Source organism: Salmo salar, chromosome 10 (genome assembly GCF_965601325.2).
Source record: "Salmo salar chromosome 10, fSalSal1, whole genome shotgun sequence".
Taxonomy (NCBI): Eukaryota; Metazoa; Chordata; class Actinopteri; order Salmoniformes; family Salmonidae; genus Salmo; species Salmo salar.
The window spans coordinates 88,883,560-88,904,577 of NC_138300.1; the positions used below are offsets into that span (position 1 = coordinate 88,883,560).

A 21,018-nucleotide genomic window follows, 5' to 3' on the forward strand; every position below is an offset into this window, starting at 1 on the left:
GGGTGTACCGATCCCGTGCAGGTGTTGTTACACGTGATCTGCCCTTGCGAGGACGATCGCCTGTCTGCCCTGTCTACCTGTAGCGCTGTCTTAGGCGTCTCACAGTACAGACATATTGCCCTGGCCACATCTGCAGTCCTCATGCCTCCTTGCAGCATGCCAAAGGCACGTTCACGCAGATGAGCAGGGACCCTGGGCATCTTTCTTTTGGTGTTTTTCAGAGTCAGTAGAAAGGCCTGTTTAGTGTCCTAAGTTTTCATAACGGTGACCTTAATTGCCTACCGTCTATAAGCTGTTAGCGTCTTAACCTGTCTGGGCTAGGGGGCAGTATTTTCACGGCCGGATAAAAAACGTACCCGATTTAAACTGGTTACTACTCTTGCCCAGAAACGAGAATATGCATATAATTAGTAGATTTGGATAGAAAACACTCTAAAGTTTCTAAAACGGTTTGAATGGTATCTGAGTATAACAGAACTCATATGGCAGGCAAAAATTTTAGAAGATTTCATGCAGGAAGTAGCCTGTCTGACAATTTTTAGTCCTTCTGTTGCATCTCTATCGAAATTACAGCATCTGTGCTGTTACGTGACACTTTCTAAGGCTTCCATTGGCTCTCTAAAGCGTTCAGAAAGCAGAATGATGCGTCTCCTGTCTCTGGGCAAAGTACAGCAGCAGAGTTTATAAGTGGCCTGCCTGGGGACAGTGAGACTGAGATGCGCGTTCACGAGACTTCTAAATTTTTTTCTTTCACTCTTTGAAAGAATACAACGTTGTCCGGTTGGAATATTATCGGTATTTTACGAAATGCGCTCGCGCGTTACCCTTCGGATAGTGACCTGAACGCACGAACAAAACGGAGGTATTTGTATATAACTATGGATTATTTGGAACCAAAACAACATTTGTTGTTTAAGTAGAAGTCCTGGGAATGCATTCTGACGAAGAACAGCAAAGGTAATCCAATTTTTCTAATAGTAATTCTGAGTTTAGGTTGCCCCAAATTTGGTGGGTGTCAAATTAGCTAGCCTGTGATGGCCGAGCTATGTACTCAGAATATTGCAAAATGTGCTTTCGCCGAAAAGCTATTTTAAAATCTGACATAGCGTTTGCATAAAGGAGTTCTGTATCTATAATTCTTAAAATAATTGTTATGTATTTTGTCAACGTTTCTCATGAGTAATTTAGTAAATTCACCGGAAGTTTTCGGTGGGTATGCTAGTTCTGAACATCACATGCTAATGTAAAAAGCTGATTGAACAAAACATGCATGTATTGTATAACATAATGTCCTAGGAGTGTCATCTGATGAAGATCAAAGGTTAGTGCTGCATTTAGCTGTGGTTTTGGTTTTTGTGACATATATGATTGCTTTGAAAATGGCTGTGTGATTATTTTTGGCAGGGTACTCTCCTGACATAATCTAATGTTTTGCTTTCGCTGTAAAGGCTTTTTGAAATCGGACAATGTGGTTGGATTAACGAGTCTTATCTTTCAAATTGTGTAAAATAGTCATATGTTTGAGAAATTGAAGTTATAGCATTTGAGGTATTTGTATTTCGCGCCATGCGATTCCACTGGCTGTTGACTAGGGTGGGACATAGCCCAGAGAGGTTAACGACCATTCCACAGGTGCATGTTCATTAATTGTTTATGGTTCATTGAACAAGCATGGGAAACAGTTTTTAAACCCTTTACAATGAAGATCTGTGAAGGTACTTGGATTTTTACTAATTATCTTTGAAAGACAGGGACCTGAAAAAGGGACATTTCTTTTTATGATGAGTTTATTTATTCACAAAGTATGTATAATGCTGAGATCAGAGGTGTTTTAAACTCTCTCCATTGATATTTGTCAGAGAAGAGACATGACAAACTCATCACTTCAACAGCACAACAAACCCTGCCATGAGACATCAGAGGATTGTGCCCTAATCTGATACATTAAGAAATTACAATCAATCTCATACCCTTATTTTGTTTTTTCACTAACCTAGAGCATGGCATCACAATCTTGAAATCTACATCTGTAACCCAGTGTGTAGAAGTTACAATATCTGACTTGTGCAGGCTAACCAGTTGGATGAGCCAAGTGTTGTATAATGGATGAATGCTAGAGTGAAAGTGAAGCCACATTTGAACAGGTCTCTCTCTAACAGGCAGCTACAGTGGAACTAGGCCACTACACCATGACAGGAAAAATCTCTGAAATCACATGACTTCTGGGAATAGTCTGGCTGAGTGACTTTCCCCAGAATGCACTCTGATGCCAGACTACAACATGAGACTTGACAGTATTAAGATAAAACAATGCCACTTTACAACCATGTCATACGCAATAACTGCAAACAAATACTGCAGAAGTGGACTGTAATGAGGTAGAAGGGAGAATAACTTGCAACTAGTTGATGTATTCATAAAAATTAAATAAAAAGAAGAAGCACCTTCAATGTGTCGGCGCACAGTCCACACAGCATTGGGGTTACCGGGCAGCTCAGACACAGCCATCTCTGATACCTGGAGGGAACAATCACTGATCAGACTTTCATTGTAATCTAACCTAAGCATTTACCAGTCTGTTACCTCTGCATTAACATGTTGAGATCTACTGAGATCAGAGGTATACTACACACTCTCCGGTGCTTTGTCAGAGAAGACATGCATATCATCATTTCATCCAGCTTCTTCAACACCTCAAACATGAGCTGGTGTGTGAGAAAAGCAACAGCACAAGAAACTTAAAACCCAAACTCTGTCCCAACTCTGGTTTCCGGTGTGCATGTGAGTGAGTATTCGCATGACTTTGTTAAAATGTTGTCATTGTTCAAATAATACTGTGGCATGTGCCACACCAAGAGAATGTGCGCGTGAGCACTTTCTGGGATGTGAATGTGTGATGGGAGGTGGAATAGCAGTACACATACCTCCAGTCCATGTCTGAGGACTCGGAGGGTGGATTTGGGTCCCCTGCCACAGGCCACATACAGCTGAGGAGTGTCCTCATTAGCCAGGTCAGCAATCTAACAGGGAGAGAGAAACAGATGAGGTGAGTGGAACAATGAGCCAGTGGTGAGTAAGAGATCCGTATGTATTCTAAGAGGACAGAATTTAACAAGTAGTACAGCTCCAAAAAGAAACAAGGCAGTCTCACATTTGGTGTCTGCGTCACGTTATAACGCTGAGATCAGAAGTGTTTAAACTCTCTCCATTGATGGGTTTGGATTTGTGAGCTTTAACTATTATGAATCATTAGTTCTAATAGAGACATGAGGGGTGCCGTAGCCCAGGATCTACACCAGGAGCTGTCTGTAGGACGAAGGGTTATGGTGGGTGCAATTAAGCTTGGGAGGAGCTGAGAGCAGGGAAAGCGGTCACATGGCAGTACTGATAAGGGGAGAGAGCCGTGGATAAGGGGGTCGAGGACAGGTCACTAAGGGAAACGGAACCGTTTATCATTTAGTTTCCTGCCTAGCAAAAAAAGATGCAATGTTTAGCAAGGAGGAGGAGACTCCACCCAAAGTGGGGTACATATACCACCACTATCGTAATCATGTCTTTGTCGGTTCAGCTGTTCGATCCTTTGGGAAGAATAAACTTGGTTTAAGCTTTCATAGTGTCTGTTGAGTTCTTACTCTGATAAAATCTAGCAATTATTTAGTCAGAGAAGAGACATGAGAAACTCATCACTTCAACAGCCTTCTCCTCAAACTTGCCAAAAGACTTCAGAAGAATCTGTGTGCGTGTGTGGACAGAGGGTTAACATGAACGCTACTTATAAAAATGGGAAACAAATAAGACAAGAATCTTTGTACTCCAACTAACCCGCATTCAAGTAAAGTCAAAATCAGGTTCATTGTGCTAAAAATAGTGGGAAAACACATCTACCCCAGCTAAAGCTGTTACAATTCGGTTCAGTAGAACAGAGGGAAAGGTGTGGCACCTCACTAAGTTCATCCACTACACAATCCATGGGAATCAAAAGCTAAAACCGTTGCACGCACACCAAACATACAACACAAAGAGATTCTCACACACCTGGCAGGACATGATGGGGGAGAGGTTCTCCTGCTCGTCCACCAGCACCAGGTTCTTGAGGGGGCGTGGCTGGAAGAAGAAGGTATCTCCCTCCTCCAGGGGCATGGCAGAGGAGAACTCTGGCTCTTCATCGTCATCTCCCAGATGGGCTATCTGGTACAGGTAACTAGCAGAGAGAGAGAAGAGAGAAAACAATGAACACAAGAGAGCAAGAGGCATGGACATAGATGGGATGTGTGAGGTATTGCAGTGTAATGAATGACTTACTGGTTACCAAACTCTGAGGACACAAATAAGAAGCCGGTCTTCAGCACGCACATGGATGTGGCTACAGGGATGGTGTCAAAGTACTTCATCCTGATCTCTGTAACCTGGGGGATACAAACGTTTATTTGAAATAGAAGGAATCCCAGAATATCCCATCATGTGAACACTGACCAGAGTTAGTGTGTGTGCATGCTGAGATCAGAGGTGTTTATGCTCTCTCCATGTTTTTTTCAGAGAAGAGACATGAAGACTCATCACCTCAACAGCACAGTTCTATTTCCCACACATCAGATGAACACCTCTGCCACCCTCCCCCAGTTCCAGTCTCAGACTGCACCCTGCTGGCCTCACCATCTCCTCATCGGTCTCCAGGGTGACCTTGAAAATGTCACCCTGCTCCGTCTGGGCCAGGAAGAAGAACATGGACTTGGTCTTGTGGGTGGCTGAGCAGACAAAGATCATGCCTCGCTCAGGGTCATCCAGGTCATTCTGTGTTCAGGCAAAAGAAAAAAAATTGAGGGCACAGTGCAGATGGTATCAAATCAACTGTGATCCATACAAACTGTTAACAGGTTTGACCATGTCTTGTTAGCCAAGTTATTTGAAATCTGTAATCACGTTTATAAAACATAAGAAACTCACCCTCCTACGTGGGATGGGACAGCGAATGTCAGGCTGGTCCCCAAAGTTTTTGTAGGTGATGTAGTTCTCTGAACAGATGAGAACTCCACTGGGCCCATCAGAGCCTCCAGGAACTGGAGAAGAGAGGGGGAAAGGGTGATGATCACACAATAGGTTTACACCTAAGTGTAAAAAATATATAAATAATCCAGCCTGCAAACAACTCATAACCTGGCTCTGACTGCCCTCTACTGGAAATAATGTACACTGAACTAAAATATAAATGCAACATCTAAAGTGTTGGTTTCATGAGCAGAAATAAAAGATGCCAGAAATTGTGCACAAATTTGTTTTACATCCCTGTTGGTGAGCATTTCTCCTTTGCCAAGATAATCCATCCACCTGACAGGTGTGGCATATCAAGAAGCTGATTAAACAGCATGATCATTACACAGGTGCACCTTATGCTGGGAACAATTAAAGGCCATTCTAAAATGTGCAGTTTTGTCACAATGCCACAGATGTTACAAGTTGCGGGAGCGTGCAATTGGTATGCTGACTGCATGAATGTCCACCAGAGCGGTTGCCAGATAATTTCTCTACCATAAGTCGCCTCAAGTTGTTTTACAGAATTTGGCAGTATGCGTCCAACACGCCTCATAACCGCAGACTACGTGTAACTATGCCAGCCCCGGACCTCCACATCCAGCTTCTTCACCTGAGGGATCGTCTGAGACCAGCCACCTTGACAGCTGATAGAAACTGTTAGAAACTGTCTCAGGGAAGCTCATCTGCGTGCTTGTCGTCCTCACCAGGGTCTTTCGAAGTCGTAATCCACTGCAGCGGGCTAATGCTCACCTTTAATGGCCACTGGCACGCTGAAGAAGCGTGCACTTCACAGATGAATACTGGTTTCAACTGTACCAGGCACAAGGCAGGACAGTGTGTATGGCGTCATGCGGGCGAGCGGTTTGCTGATGTCAAAGTTGTGAACAGAGTGCCCCATGGTGGCAGTGGGGTTATGGTATGGGCAGGCATAAGCTACGGACAACAAACACAATTGCATTTTATCAATGGCAATTTGAATGCACAGATATATCGTGACAAGTCCCTCAGGCCCAATGTCGTGCCATTCAGCCGCTGCCATCACCGCATAATAATGCACGGCCCCATGTTGCAAGGATCTGTACACAATTCCTGGATGCTGAAAATGTCCCAGTTTTTCCATGGCCTGCATAATCAGACATGTCACCCATTGGAGCATGTTTGGGATGCTCTGGATTTACGTGTACGACAGCGCGTTCCAGTTCCCACCAACAGCAACTTCGCGCAGCCAATTAATATATTTCAATTGACTGATTTCCTTATACATGTGACTAGGTGTATGTTGCACAACACTACTTCACAGGAAAACTAACTTTTTTTATTTATCAAAATGCGTTTTCTTTTTGGCAGAAATGCCTTCTGGAACATGTGAACTTTCATGTGCCTTAACAACAAACTTGTATGCCATCTGTAAATACAAATAAAAATGTTAAATTACAAGCCTAGTTGCATTGGCCATGGAAGAGCAGCAACCTTCCCGCTAGCCATGATTGGCTGAGATAATAAATGGTCTGGACATGCCGAGAGATGAGTTCAGATTGGTCTGCCATGTAGCACGCTTCTGTCTATAACATGAGCTGGTCAGTATGTGTAGGCAATCCTTTCTAACAAGGATTTTTTTGAAAGATGTCACGTAGTAGAACTGCGTAAGTGTTCCTCTCCACTTTCTATTGGACCGAGTTTTGAAATCAGTGGAATTAGAGTATGACAGCTAAGGAGATGGAGAACATTCTGGCATTTGATTGCAAAGTCGAAAAGAAAACACCCAGAATGCGGTTGTATAAAACACCTGTCTCCGGATTACATTGTCAAACTAAGGGCAACCATGGCATCCGTGACACAGAGGGAGAAGTGTCCATCCATGTATACGGGTAAGAAAGTCTAACTAGCTACATTTTCAGATATTATACGTTTCCAATTTAGTCAGAACGTTGTTTTCATGTCAAGTTAGTGTACTGTTAGCTAGCTAGCGTTAGCTGGCCGGCTCGTTAACTTTACATGTATGATCTGAGTAGTAATATCACTTGCATCTCAGAGCCATTTGCATTGCTAGTTATAGCCTAATGTTAGCTAGCTAACATTGAACCTGGTTGGTTATCTCCCTGCAGATTCTTGCAGGGTAGTAACGTTATGAGTTGGGATCATGGTTCATTGTTTAGCTAGCTAGCTACACGTCTAAACACTATGCATTTCAATAGAATGTTCATGTCACTGCGACAACTGTCAATAGACGTAGCTGGTAAATTCGCTCTGGCTATCTAATACGATTTCAGAGCACTCACCTCTGTGTGCCAGAGCGTAGAATAACTGACCTGTTGCAGAGGGCACGACAAAGCCTACTTCCCCTCAGGAGACTGAAAAGATTTGGCATGGGACCTCAGACCCTCAAAAAGTTCTACAGCTGCGCCATCGAGAGCATTCTGACTGGTTGCATCACTGCCTTGTATAGCAACTGCTAGTAGGCACTACAGAGGGTAGTGCGTAGGGCCCACTACATCACTGGGGCCAAGCTTCCTGCCATCCAGGACCTCTATACCAGGCGGTGTCAGAGGAAGGCCCTAAAAATTGTCAAAGACACCAGCCTCCCTAGTCATAGACTGTTCTCTCTGCTACCACACGGCAAGCAGTACCGGAGCGCCAAGTCTAGGTCCAAAGGCTTCTTAACAGCTTCTACCCCCAAGACATAAGACTCCTGAACAGCTAATCAAATGGCTACCCAGACTATTTGCATTGTCGTCATCCCCTTTCACGCTGCTGCTTCTCTGTTTATTATCTATGCATAGTCACTTTAACTCCACCTACATTTTCTTTTATTTAACTAGGCAAGTCAGTTAAGAACAAATTCTTATTTACAATGACGGCCAAACCCAGACGAGGCTGGGCCAATTGCGCGCCGCCCTAAGGGACTCCCAATCTTGGTCGGTTGTGATACAGCCTGCAATCGAACCAGGGTGTCTGTAGTGAAACCTCTAGCACTGAGATGCAGTGCCTTAGACCACTTGGGAGCCCTACATGTACATATTCCCTCAACTAACCTGTGCCCCCGCACATTGACTCTATACCGGTACCCCCTGTATATAGCCTCGCTACTGTTATTTTACTGCTGTTCTTTAATTATTATATACAGTCGTGGACAAAAATATTTGAACCCTTGCACTTTCTTCAAATAATGCACAATTTCTTCCAGAAAACTGTTGAAATTAAAACATATTTTGGTATCCACATATGTGGCTCAGTTGGTAGAGCATGGTGTTTGCAATGTCAGCATGGTGTGTGCAACACCAGGGTTGTGGGTTCGATTCCCACGGGAGGCCAGTACAAAAAAAAATGTAACATTTTTTTTTTTTAAAGAATGCGTGAAATTAAATGTATGAAATGAATTCACTACCGTAAGTCGCTCTGGATAAGAGCGTCTGCTAAATGACTAAAATGTAAAATGTAATGTATGTCTTCGGTATGCAGTTGTACAAAACAAACAAATCTGAATAATTTACTAAATCTTAGCTAATTCCACAAGAAAATGGCCCTAAAATGGCACTGTCTAGAAGCAGTTAGAATTCAAGAAGGTGATTATCATTTACTTTGGAATTGAACTCACCTGTTGTGAGTTGAAGGTGCAGGCAGTATAAAAATCACATATTCAACCAGTTTGAATAGAGAAAATGACTCATTCTCCTGTTTTGTGTCACTGTGTGTACCGCAATGAGCATGGACAAAAGAATGAAAAAAACAGAGAATTATCTGAGGTCAGACACAAGACGAACCGCCCTTGCTGTCTCTGCCTGGCCGGTTCCCCTCTCTCCACTGGGATTCTCTGCCTCTAACCCTATTATGGGGCCTGAGTCACTGGCTTACTGGTGCTCTTCCATGCCGTCCCTAGGAGGGGTGCGTCACTTGAGTGGATTGAGTCACTGACGTGATCTTCCTGTCCGGGTTGGCACGCCACTCGGGTTTGTGCAGTGGGGGAGATCTTCGTGGGGTATACTCGGCCTTGTCTCAGGGTAGTAAGTTGGTGGTTGAAGATATCCCTCTAGTGGTGTGGGGGCTGTGCTTTGGCAAAGTAGGTGGGGTTATATCCTGCCTGGTTGGCCACAGTGTCTCCCGACCCCTCCTGTAATTACGCGGCAATAGTTTGTGTGGGGGGGGGGGGGGGGCTTGGGTCAATCTGTTATATCTGGGGTATTTCTCCTGTCTTAGCCGGTGTCCTGTGTGAATTTAAGCTCTCTCTCAGCCCTAGGACTGAGATCTTATCTGTCGGAAAGATATCAGTTTGTCAATAGACGTAGCTGTAAATGGTCTGTCCTCTGACAAATCAACTGTAAATTCCGGTGATCCTCAAGGTTCCGTTTTAGGACCACTATTGTTTTCACTATACAGTGGATTTAAAAAGTCTACACACCCCTGTTAAAATGCCAGGTTTTTGTGATGTAAAATAATGAGACAAAGATAAATCATGTCAGAACTTTTTCCACCTTTAATGTGACCTATAACGTTAACAATTCAATTGAAAAACAAACTGAAATCTTTGAGGGGGAAAAATTAAAAATTCAACTCACAATAACCTGGTTGCATAAGTGTGCACACCCTTAAACTAGTACTTTGTTGAAGCACCTTTTGATTTTATTACAGCACTCAGTCTTTTTGGGTAGGAGTCTATTAGCATGGCACATCTTGATTGGCAATATTTGCCCACTTTTTTTTGCAAAAGTGCTCAAAATCTGTCAGATTGCGAGGACATCTCCTGTGCACAGCCCTCTTCAGATCACCCCGGAGATGTTCAATTGGATTCAGGTCTGGGCTCTGGCTGGGCCATTCCAAAACGTTAATCTTCTTCTGGTGAAGCCATGCTTTCGTGGATTTGGATGTGTGCTTTGGGTCGTTGTCGTGCTGAAAGGTGAACTTCCTCTTCAGCTTTCTAATGGACGCCTGAAGGTTTTGTGCCAAAATTTCCTGGTATTTGGAACTGTTCATAATTCCCTCCACCCTGACTAAGGCCCCGGTTCCTGAAGAAAAACAGCCCCAAAGCATGATGCTGCCACCACCATGCTTCACTGTGGGTATGGTGTTCTTTGGGTGATGTGCAGTGTTGTTTTTGCGCCAAACATACCTTTTGGAATTATGGCCAAAAAGTTCAACCTTGGTTTCATCAGACCATAACACATTTTTCCCACGTGCTTTTGGGGGACTTGATGTTTGTTTTTGCAAACTTCAGCCGGGCTTGGATGTTTTTCATTGTAAGAAAAGGCTTCCGTCTTGCCACCCTACCCCATAGCCCATTCATATGAAGAATACGGGAGATTGTTGTCACATGTAGCACACAGCCAGCACTTGCCAGAAATTCCTGCAGTTCCTTTAATGTTGCTGTAGGCCTCTTGGAAGCCTCCCTGACCAGTTTTCTTCTCGTCTTTTCATACATTTTGGAGGGACGTCCAGTTTTTGGTAATGTCTCTGTGGCGCCATATTTTCTCCACTTGATGATGACTGTCTTCACTGTGTTCCATGGTATATGTAATGCTTTGGAAATTATTTTGTACCCTTCTGACTGATATCTTTCAACAATGAGATCCCTCTGATGCTTTGGAAGCTCTCTGCGGACCATGGCTTTTGCTCTGAGATGCAACTAAGAAAATGTCAGGAAAATCCTACTAGAACAGCTGAACTTTATTTGTGATTAATCAGAGTCACTTTAAATGATGGCAGGTGTGTAATGACTTCTATTTAACATGAGTTTGAATGTGATTGGTTAATTCTGAACACAGCCACATCCCCAGTTATAAGAGGTTGTGCACACTTATGCAACCAGGTTATTGTAAGGTTTTTATTTTTCATTTTTCCCCCTCGAAGATTTCAGTTTGTTTTTCAATTGAATTGTTCACATTATAGGTCACATTAACAGTAGAAAAAGTTCTGACATGATTTATCTTTGTCTCATTCTTTTACATCAAAAAACCTGGCATTTTAACAGGGGTGTGTATACTTTTTATATCCACTGTATATTTTACCTCTTGGGGATGTCATTCGAAAACAATGTTAAATTTCACTGCTATGCGGATGACACACAGCTGTACATTTCAATGAAACATGGTGAAGCCCCAAAATTGCCCTCGCTAGAAGCCTGTGTTTCAGACATAAGGAAGTGGATGGCTGCAAACTTTCTACTTTTAAACTCGGACAAAACAGAGATGCTTGTTCTAGGTCCCAAGAAACAAAGAGATCTTCTGTTAAATCTGACAATCTTGATGATTGTACAGTCGTCTCAAATAAAAAAAACTGAAGGACCTCGGCGTTACTCTGGACCCTGATCTCTCTTTTGAAGAACATATCAAGACTGTTTCAAGGGCAGCTTTTTTCCATCTATGTAACATTGCAAAAATCATAAACTTTCTGTCCAAAAATGACGCAGAAAAATGTATCCATGCCTTTGTTACTTCTAGGTTGAACTACTGCAATGCTCTACTTTCCGGCTACCTGGATAAAGCACTAAATAAACTTCAGTTAGTGCTAAATACGGCTGCTAGAATCCTGACTAGAACCAAAGAATTTGATCCTATTACTCCAGTGTTAGCCTCCCTACACTGGCTTCCTGTTAAGGCAAGGGTTGATTTCAAGGTTTTACTGCTAACCTACAAAGCATTACATGGGCTTGCTCCTACCCATCTTTCTGATTTGGTCCTGCCGTACATACCTACACGTACGCTACGGTCACAAGACGCAGGCCTCCTAATTGTCCCTAGAATTTCTAAGCAAACAGCTGGAGGCAGGGCTTTCTCCTATAGAGCTCCATTTTCAGACTCTGTCTCAACCTTTAAGTCTTTACTGAAGACTCATCTCTTCAGTGGGTCCTATGATTGAGTGTAGTCTGGCCCAGGACTGTGAAGGTGAACGGAAAGGCACTGGAGCAACGAACCGCCCTTGCTGTCTCTGCCTTGCCGGTTCCCCTCTCTCCACTGGGATTCTCTGTCTCTAACCCTATTACAGGGGCTGAGTCACTGGCTTACTGGTGCTCTTCCATGCTGTCCCTAGGAGGTGTGCATCACTTGAGTCACTGACGTGGTCTTCCTGTCTGGGTTGGCGCCCCCCCTTGGGTTGTGCCGTGGCGGAGATCTTTGTGGGCTATACTCGGCCTTGTCTCAGGATGGTAAGTTGGTGGTTGAAGATATCCCTCTAGTGGTGTGGGGGCTGTGCTTTGGCAAAGTGGGTGGGGTTATATCCTTCCTGTTTGGCCCTGTCCGGGGGTATCGTCGGATGGGGCCACAGTGTCTCCTGACCACTCCTGTCTCAGCCTCCAGTATTTATGCTGCAGTAGTTTATGTGTCGGGGGGCTAGGGTCAGTCTGTTATATCTGGAGTATTTCTCCTGTCTTATCCGGTGTCCTGGGTGAATTTAAGTATGCTCTCTCTTTCTCTCTCTCGGAGGACCTGAGCCCTAGGACCATGCCTTAGGACTACCTGACATGATGACTCCTTGCTGTCCCCAATCCACCTGGCCGTGCTGCTGCTCCAGTTTCAACTGTTCTGCCTGCGGCTATGGAACCCTGACCTGTTCACCGGACGTGCTACCTGTCCCAGACCTGCTGTTTTCAACTCTCTAGAGACAGCAGGAGCAGTAGAGATACTCTCAATGATCGGCTATGAAAAGCCAACTGACATTTACTCTTGAGGTTCTGACTTGTTGCACCCTCGACAACTGTGATTATTACTATTTGACCATGCTGGTCATTTATGAACATTTGAACATCTAGCTGTTATAATCTCCACCCGGTACAGCTAGAAGAGGACTGGCCACCCCTCATAGCCTGGTTCCTCTCTAGGTTTCTTCCTAGGTTTTGGCCTTTCTAGGGAGTTTTTCCTAGCCACCGTGCTTCTACACATGCATTGCTTGCTGTTTGGGGTTTTAGACTGGGTTTCTGTACAGCACTTTGAGATATCAGCTGATGTAAGAAGGGCTATATAAATACATTTGATTTGATTTAGGACCATGCCTCAGGACTATTATTTGACCCTGCTGGTCATCTATGAACATTCGAACATCTTGGCCATGTTCTGCTATAATCTCCTCCCGGCACAGCTAGAAGAAGACTGGCTACCCCTCAGAGCCTGGTTCCTCTCTAGGTTTCTTCCAAGGTTCCTTCCTTTCTAGAGAGTTTTGTCTGGAAGTAGCTAGCAAACTTGCCAATATTAGACAGTTAGCTTGGGTTCTTGACTGGTCAGAATGCTCGGATCAACCCTACTCCTCGGCCAGAGCGTCCAGTGTGTGCTCTGAACACTCAGAGAGCGAAACGCTCTGACTTTACGAACGCCCAGAGCACACTGTCACTCCCGATTAAACTTACGAACACACCTCTAGTATAAACCAGCCTTTAGTTTTGAAATCTTTGGTTGTTTAGTACATGGCCTCACATGTGAATCCTTAAAGAGATGGGTGGGGCTAAAGCTTAAGAGGGTGTGAACGATGCTGAATGGGTGTAGACAAAGAGCCCTCCAGTAGGTATACCAAAACATTCAAGGGCCATTTTATCAAAAGTGAGGATACAAGTTAATCAACTTTCAAACCAGAATTACTTCCCTTGTTCCTCAACTGTAGTGTGTGATATACTATTTTCAAGCGCTGAGTCTCTTCTTTTATACAATGTACATTTTTTCCCCCGCTATATAGGACCAAATCGAGCTGGTCAGTCACATATGAACTGTAACTCACGTAAAAGAAAATTGCTGCATGTTGCGTTTACATTATTGTTCAGTGTAGCTACCTGTAATGAGGAAGTTGCCGTGCTCCTCCAGGGCCTCGCTGTACTTGCGCACAACGTGGTTCAGACCCAGGTCCAGCTCATAGAAGGTCAGGGTTTGCTGGGTGTTGGCTGCAGCCTCACCAGTGGGGTCATTGTCAGCTTCCTGGAAGGAGGGAGAGGTCATAGGCCACACACCGTGGGTCAGTGGAAATGAAAAGGACAGGATGAGGATTTACAGGACATCTTTAGTAGCAAAGCAGCTACAACAGTGGGATTGTGTTGGAATCAGAGGTGTTTAAACTCCCTACAGTGGTTTGTCAGAGAAGAGACATGAAGACATCATTTCAACAACACTTTGGTGTATAGAGAATAAAACAGAAGCAAATCTGAGCCTGTGTGTAAACATAGATTAGGTCCATTTCTTCAGTCTGTAACAAGACCAAATTCACAAATCATAGCGGTCAGTGCTAGGCTCTCACCTCATAGTCCATCTCCAGACAGGCGAACATGGGGTTTTCAAAACCCACATCAACTCCTACCACATGGTAGACCAGTGTGTTGGCCTTGTGAGCCTCCAGGGGAGAGGAGATGGTGAGACGCGCTGCTGCATCTCTGTTCAGGATGTACACCAGCTTCTGCTTCTCAATGGCACCTGGAAACAGAGGTAATCAGTACACTACAACACCTGGAAACAGAGGTAATTAACAAACTACAACAGACAAAAAACATGTCCATTGCAACAGGGACATCTCATCAAGTCAAGGATTTGTCAACTTGAAACTTTGTTGAATTTTCAAACTATTTCCAACTCTTTCCACAACATCATATCTCTCAGTTCTCTGAGCTTCTTTACCTATCATGACTGCTCTGCCCTTGGGGTCGACGGCGAGGAACTGTCCAGGGACGATGCGACGACATCCACTCTTGCCAAAGGTCTCCTGATGGATCTTCTCGAACATGTTCTTGGAGGGGTGGTACTCCAGGATGACGATGCGGCCTGAGTCACTGCCCACCACAATATAGTCTGGGGATCAAAAGCACAAATGTCTCGAATTTAAAATACGAGCTTTTCAACCACACACAGAAAACTTGCATCTACTTCACACTAGGATTGGGCGAATGTCAACATTGGTCCTATCGTGATTATGTATCCATAAAATACGATGTAATCGCCTACTATTGGCCAAAAAAATATTTCATAATAATAATAATAATTTAAAACCGCTAAAACGATCATTGGGCTATAGCGGAAAAATGTATTGCTACAACTGGATGAATCATGACGAAAGACAATATTGTTGAAAGCCTGGGCAGAGGCTAAGTACAGGCTCATCTTTTCAAATATCCTTTCTGGTGGAAGAGCTTCAGCATGGAGCAGGTTTGTGTCTGTGTGAACTGGGACAATTTCAGCTTCCAGGAATTGTGTACAGATACTTGCGACATGGGGCTGTGCATTATCATGCTGAAACAGGGGTTGTCATGTTTGTCCCCAGCGTAATTATCTTTTAACCAGGTGAATGGCAAAGGAGAAATGCTCACTAACAGGGATGTAAAAAAATGTGGGCACAACATTGAGAAATAAACTTTGTTCATATGGAACATTTATTTTAGCCCATTTTACATGTTGCGTTTCTATTTTTGTTCAGCATAGTTAATAGACCAATAAGAAAGAGTTCCATACCTCTCTGCCAATAACAGTTATCCCCTCCCCACTCAGATCACTCCCAGACAGTCCTGGCAAAAGTCTTGCTTGAGGAATTGCTCGATAACACTTTACTTAACACCAGCGTCATGTTACAATAACCTGTTATAATATGACCATAACACTATCATGACACACAGTATATTTACACCTGTTGTGACATATATTGCTTGATTTTATGGCTGGTTATGACACCTACATAAGAGTATCAAAACCTACCACACATTTCTTTATTTATTGAGCATGCAAAATGCTCATTGTAATTGCGCACACATTGATGTCAGACATGCACCTACCCCAATGCCCAGTTGCTGATGACTGGGTTGAACGCAGGAGCAGATTGCAGGACAAGACACACTCTTTTTGACTGATATAAGGGCTTGTACGTGAAAGGCCTATCTGGCTTATATGATTATGGTGGTCATAGTGTGTCTTAAAGTGTATTTTCTTAGTCAAGTAAAGTGACACAGAATGATCATAATGCTTCATAACAGTGTTATAAAGCGGATTTTCTACAAGTTACAAAAAAATACTGGAAAAAAACATGACTAAAGAATTCATTACAACAAAAACAAAGGACTTAAGAGAAACTTTAAGGAAAGGAAACTTCTTGGCAGGTGAAAATATATTGGTCATGACAGTGTTATGACCATATGACCTGCTTAGGAACCGTGTAATTAACATGTTGACGACACTGATTACCAATTGCTCTTTGCTAAGAAGCTTTATTTTTTTTTTTACCAATTTCATTGAAAACTATCAAAGTAAGGTACTTCCTTATTACCCAGAAATGATTTGATATTGCGATAACTGCGGCATTAGACCATAAACTTGTCTTAAAACTTTTGATAGGCCTAGGAGGAGGATAGGTTATTGGTAATTTGGTTTTCAATGGAGGGATATTCCTTAGATTTTTCTGTAGGCTATTGTTGTTTGTGTACTCTCATTATTAGTCCCCTGGCTACCTTGTGATTTTAGGCAATTCAAACTACTTTTTGAGATGGAACTAATCATTATATACAGCGTATTTGGAAAGTATTCAGAGACTGTTATCACATTTTGTTACGTTACAGCCTTATTCTAAAATGAATAGTTTTTTCCCCTCAAACAGACAATACCCCATAATGATGAAGCAAAAAAAGGTTTACACATTTTTGCAAATGTATTAAAAATAAAACTGAAATATCACACTTAAATAGGTATTCAGACCCTTTACTCAGTACTTTGTTTTAGCACCTTTGGCAGCGATTACAGCCGAGTCTTCTTGGGTATGACGCTGCAAGCTTGGCACACCTGTAGTTGGGGAGTTTCTCCCATTCTTCTCTACAGATCCTCTCAAGCTCGGTCAGGTTGGATGGGGAGCGTCCTTGCACAGCTATTTTTAGGTCTCTTCAGAGATGTTTGATCAGGTTCAAGCCTGGGCCCCTCAAGGACATTCAGAGACTTGTCCCGAAGCCACTTCTGCGTTGTCTTGGCTGTGTGCTTAGGGTTGTTGTCCTGTTGGAAGGTGAACCGTCGCCCCAGTCTGTGGTCCGGAGCATTTTTTTTTTTATCAAGGATCTCTCTGTACTTTTCTCCATTCATCTTTACCTTGATCCTAACTAGTCTCCCAGTCCCTGCGGCTGAAAAACATCCCCATGGCATGATGCTGCCACCACCATGCTTCACCGTGGGGATGGTGCCAGGTTTCCTCCAGATGTGACGCTTGGTATTCATGCCAGAGCTCAATTTTGGTTTCATCAGACTAGAGAATATTGTTTCACATGGTGTGAGAGTCTTTAGGTGCCTTTTGACAAACTCTAAGCAGGCTGTTATGTGCTTTTTACTGAGGAGTGGCTTCCGTCTGGCCACTCTAGCACAAAGACCTGATTGGTAGAGTACTGCAGAGATGGTTGTTCTTCTGGAAGGGTCTCCCATCTCCACAGAGGAACTCTGCCAGAGTGACCATCAGGTTCTTGGTCACCTCCCTAACCAAGGCCCTCCCCCGATTGCTCAGTTTGGCTGGGCGACCAGCTCTAGGAAGAGTCTTGGTGGTTCCAAACTTCTTCCATTTAAGAATGATGGAGGTCACGGTGTTCTTGGGGACCTTCAATGCTGCAGACATTTTTTGGTACCCTTTCCCAGATCTGTGCCTCGACACAAACCTGTCTCGGAGCTCTACGACAATTCCTTCGACCTCTGACATGCACGGTCAACTGTGGGACCTTATATAGACAGGTGTTCGCCTTTCCAAATAATGTCCAATCATTTGAATTTACCACAGGTGTACCAGTCACGTTTTAGAAACATCTCAAGGATGATCAATGAAAACAGGATGCACCTGAGATCAATTTCAAGTCTCATAGCAAAGGGTCTGAATAAGTATGCAAGTAAGGCATTTGTTTTTTTTATTTGTAATACATGAGCAAACATTTCTAAAAACCTGTCTTCGCTTTGTCATTATGGGGTATTGTGTGTAGATTGATGAAGAAAACAATTGAATCAATTTTAGAATAATGCTGTAACGTAACAAAATGTGGGAAAAGTCAAGGGGTCTGAATACTTTGCAAATGCACTGTATATACAGCAAAAGGCAATCTCAGGTGTACATACAGACACACATATATGCTGACACACACATACATCTCATAACACACACACACACCTTTAGTTCCTCCTGTCAGCCTGAAGGCCATGAGGGAGCGAATGATGCCAAACACCTCCATGGTAAGCAGGGTGTGAACCTTCCCTGTGTTGGCATCTGGACGCAGCAGCTCAATGATCTTCCCCCTGGAAACTACTATCTCCTGCATCTTGGTTCCTGCAAGGCAAGACAAAAATGATAACCAGATCACAGGTTACATTATCCATGTTATATAGACTCAGGGATGAGAGACCCCAAGAGAAGAATGTTATGTACCTGAGAAGTTTCCATGGATGGCGTGGGTGATGCCGGTGGCACGCTGCAGGGTCAGGTTATACAGAAACATAGTGTCGGTTTCTCTACCTTCAGGTGCAGGTAAAAGAGGCCACAGCAACACCAGGTTCTGAGGAAGAAAGGAGGAGTACATTTTTGCATTACCGCAAGCATCTCAGTGTTATAACATAGCTAACTTAGTGCGGTTGCTAGTTAACTATTGCACAGTAATGTTATTGTGGATACTGCAGACACATTATACATCCGCAAGCAAAAACATTGTCGACTCAGTTGATGATAGCTAGTTAAACAACATAGACTACAAACAAAGGCGCTTTCAAAGACACGGGTGCCGCTACTTGTTAGCTAGCTATCTAATTAGCTACTACGTAGAGCCCAGCCTAGCCAACTGTGTAAAGTTGATTCTACACAAACCCATTGGTCGTTGTTGCAACTAGCCAGGTCCAACTTAACCGCAATAATAACAGTAACGTTAGCCCACCATTACAAAATATTTTAACGAAATAGACAATGTAACTTTGCGAAACAAGGCTTGCTTGCTCGAGTTAACTACCCTAGCACTCGCAGTTGTTTCATTCAATCACTCCGTATACCCACAAGCGCCCATCTTCAAAATTCAGGAAGACGTAAAAATATATATATATTGATAGATATTTTGTTTTCTATATTGTATTGTGCGGATATTGTATGAAAATGATTTACCGATGTATCAGTTAGGATGAAACTGATATCAACTAGATTGTGAATTTCAGTCGCACCGTCAATTTGTTGATACTTCTGCGGACAAACGCTTTTCTGTCGAACGCGGGCCCTCTTCACGATCTGCGACGTCATCAAAAGTCGGTCCACAATGTGCCTGAGACCTAGCTACACAATTATATGGGAATAACACGAAACCCAAAGCAGGTACGCCATAGAAGTTTTGTTTGATTTATCTAAAATGGAAAATCTACATGTTACTTGTCTTGAAATTATCATAAAAAATATAATGAAAAGGCGTATTGAATTACAGTTGACGAGCTATTCCACTAGGTGTCGACAATGCCCATGCTTTGCTTAGGTTGGACAAAAGGTGCATGTGCAGCCGTGCAGGTAGTAAGTCAGTGTGGACTGCAGACTCAGAGAGATCATTTCTGATTGTTCATTTTTTATTGTTTTGTTTATTGTATATTTCACTTCCTTCGGCAATGTAAACATGTTTCCCATGCCAAAAAAGCCCTTTGGATTTAATTGAATTGCGAAAGATTTCCCCCAAAAAGCATCCACAACGTGTTAGAATAAAGTCACTATAGCTCACAAAAACGACATGATGTAAAGATTCTGAACTGAAATATGTCTAGCAGCATATACATTTTTGGGATAAGTCCATGTGCATAATAAAGAGTCCCCTACAGCAGTGGTTCCCAAACTTTTTATAGTCCCATACCCCTTCAAACATTCAGCCTCCAGCTGCGTACCCCCTCTAGCACCAGGGTCAGCACACTCTCAAATGTTGTTTATTGCCATCATTGTCAGTCTGCCACACACACACACACACTATACGATACATTTACTAAACATAAGAATGAGTGTGAGTTTTTGTCACAACCTGGCTTGTGGGAACTGACAAAGAGCTCTTATAGGACCAGGGCACAAGTAATAATATAATAATAATCAATCATTTTGCTCTTTATTTAACCATCTTACATATAAAACCTTATCTGTTCAACGAAAATTGTGAATAACTCACCACAGGTTAATGAGAAGGGTGTGCTTGAAAGGATGCACATAACTCTGCAATGTTGGGTTTTATTGGAGAGAGTCTCAGCCTTAAATCATTTTCCACACACAGTCTGTGCCTGTATTTAGTTTTCATGCTAGTGAGGGCCGAGAATCCACTCTCACATAGGTATGTGGTTGGAAAGGGAAACAGTGTCTTAAAAGCTAGATTTGCCAAGGCAGGATACTCTGAGCGCAGCCCAATCCAGAAATCTGGCAGTAGCTTTTGATTAAATTCAATTTTCACAGAACCGCTTGTTGCAATTTCAATGAGGCTCTCTTGTTCAGATATCGGTAAGTGGACTGGAGGCAGGGCATGAAAGGGATAACGAATCCAGTTGTTTGTGTCATCCGATTGCTGCCTCCCAGGTGTCTTTTATACAGGTAACGAACTGAGATTAGGAGCACACTCTTAAAGGGTGTGCTCCTAACCGCAGCTCGTTACCTGTATAAAAGACACCTGTCCACAGAAGCAATCAATCAATCAGATTCCAAACTCTCCACCATGGCCAAGACCAAAGAGCTCTCCAAGGATGTTAGGGACAAGATTGTAGACCTACACAAGGCTGGAATGGGCTACAAGACCATCGCCAAGCAACTTGGTGAGAAGGTGACAACATTTGGTGTGATTATTCGCAAATGGAAGAAACACAAAAGAACTGTCAATATCCCTCGGCCTGGGGCTCCATGCAAGATCCCACCTCGTGGAGTTGCAATGATCATGAGAACGGTGAGGAATCAGCCCAGAATTACACGGGAGGATCTTGTCAATGATCTCAAGGCAGCTGGGACCATAGTCACCAAGAAAACAATTGGTAACACACTACGCCATGAAGGACTGAAATCCTGCAGCGCCCGCAAGGTCCCCCTGCTCAAGAATACATA

General features: G+C 43.3%; 1 protein-coding gene across 1 annotated transcript in view; it reads right to left on the reverse strand.

Moving 5' to 3' along the window:
* Window positions 1-19,354, reverse strand: part of sf3b3 (splicing factor 3b, subunit 3) — a 53,022-nt gene extending 33,668 nt beyond the window's left edge. The window contains exons 1-12 of the mRNA XM_045688179.2: window positions 19,078-19,354; window positions 18,358-18,484; window positions 18,103-18,258; window positions 14,610-14,780; window positions 14,236-14,408; window positions 13,778-13,919; window positions 4,945-5,057; window positions 4,654-4,791; window positions 4,303-4,406; window positions 4,036-4,201; window positions 2,925-3,020; window positions 2,445-2,517 (exon numbers count right to left, since the gene is read on the reverse strand). Of these exons, the coding sequence (XP_045544135.1) occupies window positions 2,445-2,517; window positions 2,925-3,020; window positions 4,036-4,201; window positions 4,303-4,406; window positions 4,654-4,791; window positions 4,945-5,057; window positions 13,778-13,919; window positions 14,236-14,408; window positions 14,610-14,780; window positions 18,103-18,258; window positions 18,358-18,484; window positions 19,078-19,209 (1,591 nt within the window). The 5' untranslated portion in view covers window positions 19,210-19,354. The remainder of the gene's footprint in view (window positions 1-2,444; window positions 2,518-2,924; window positions 3,021-4,035; window positions 4,202-4,302; window positions 4,407-4,653; window positions 4,792-4,944; window positions 5,058-13,777; window positions 13,920-14,235; window positions 14,409-14,609; window positions 14,781-18,102; window positions 18,259-18,357; window positions 18,485-19,077) is intronic.
* Window positions 19,355-21,018: the final 1,664 nt, after the last annotated feature.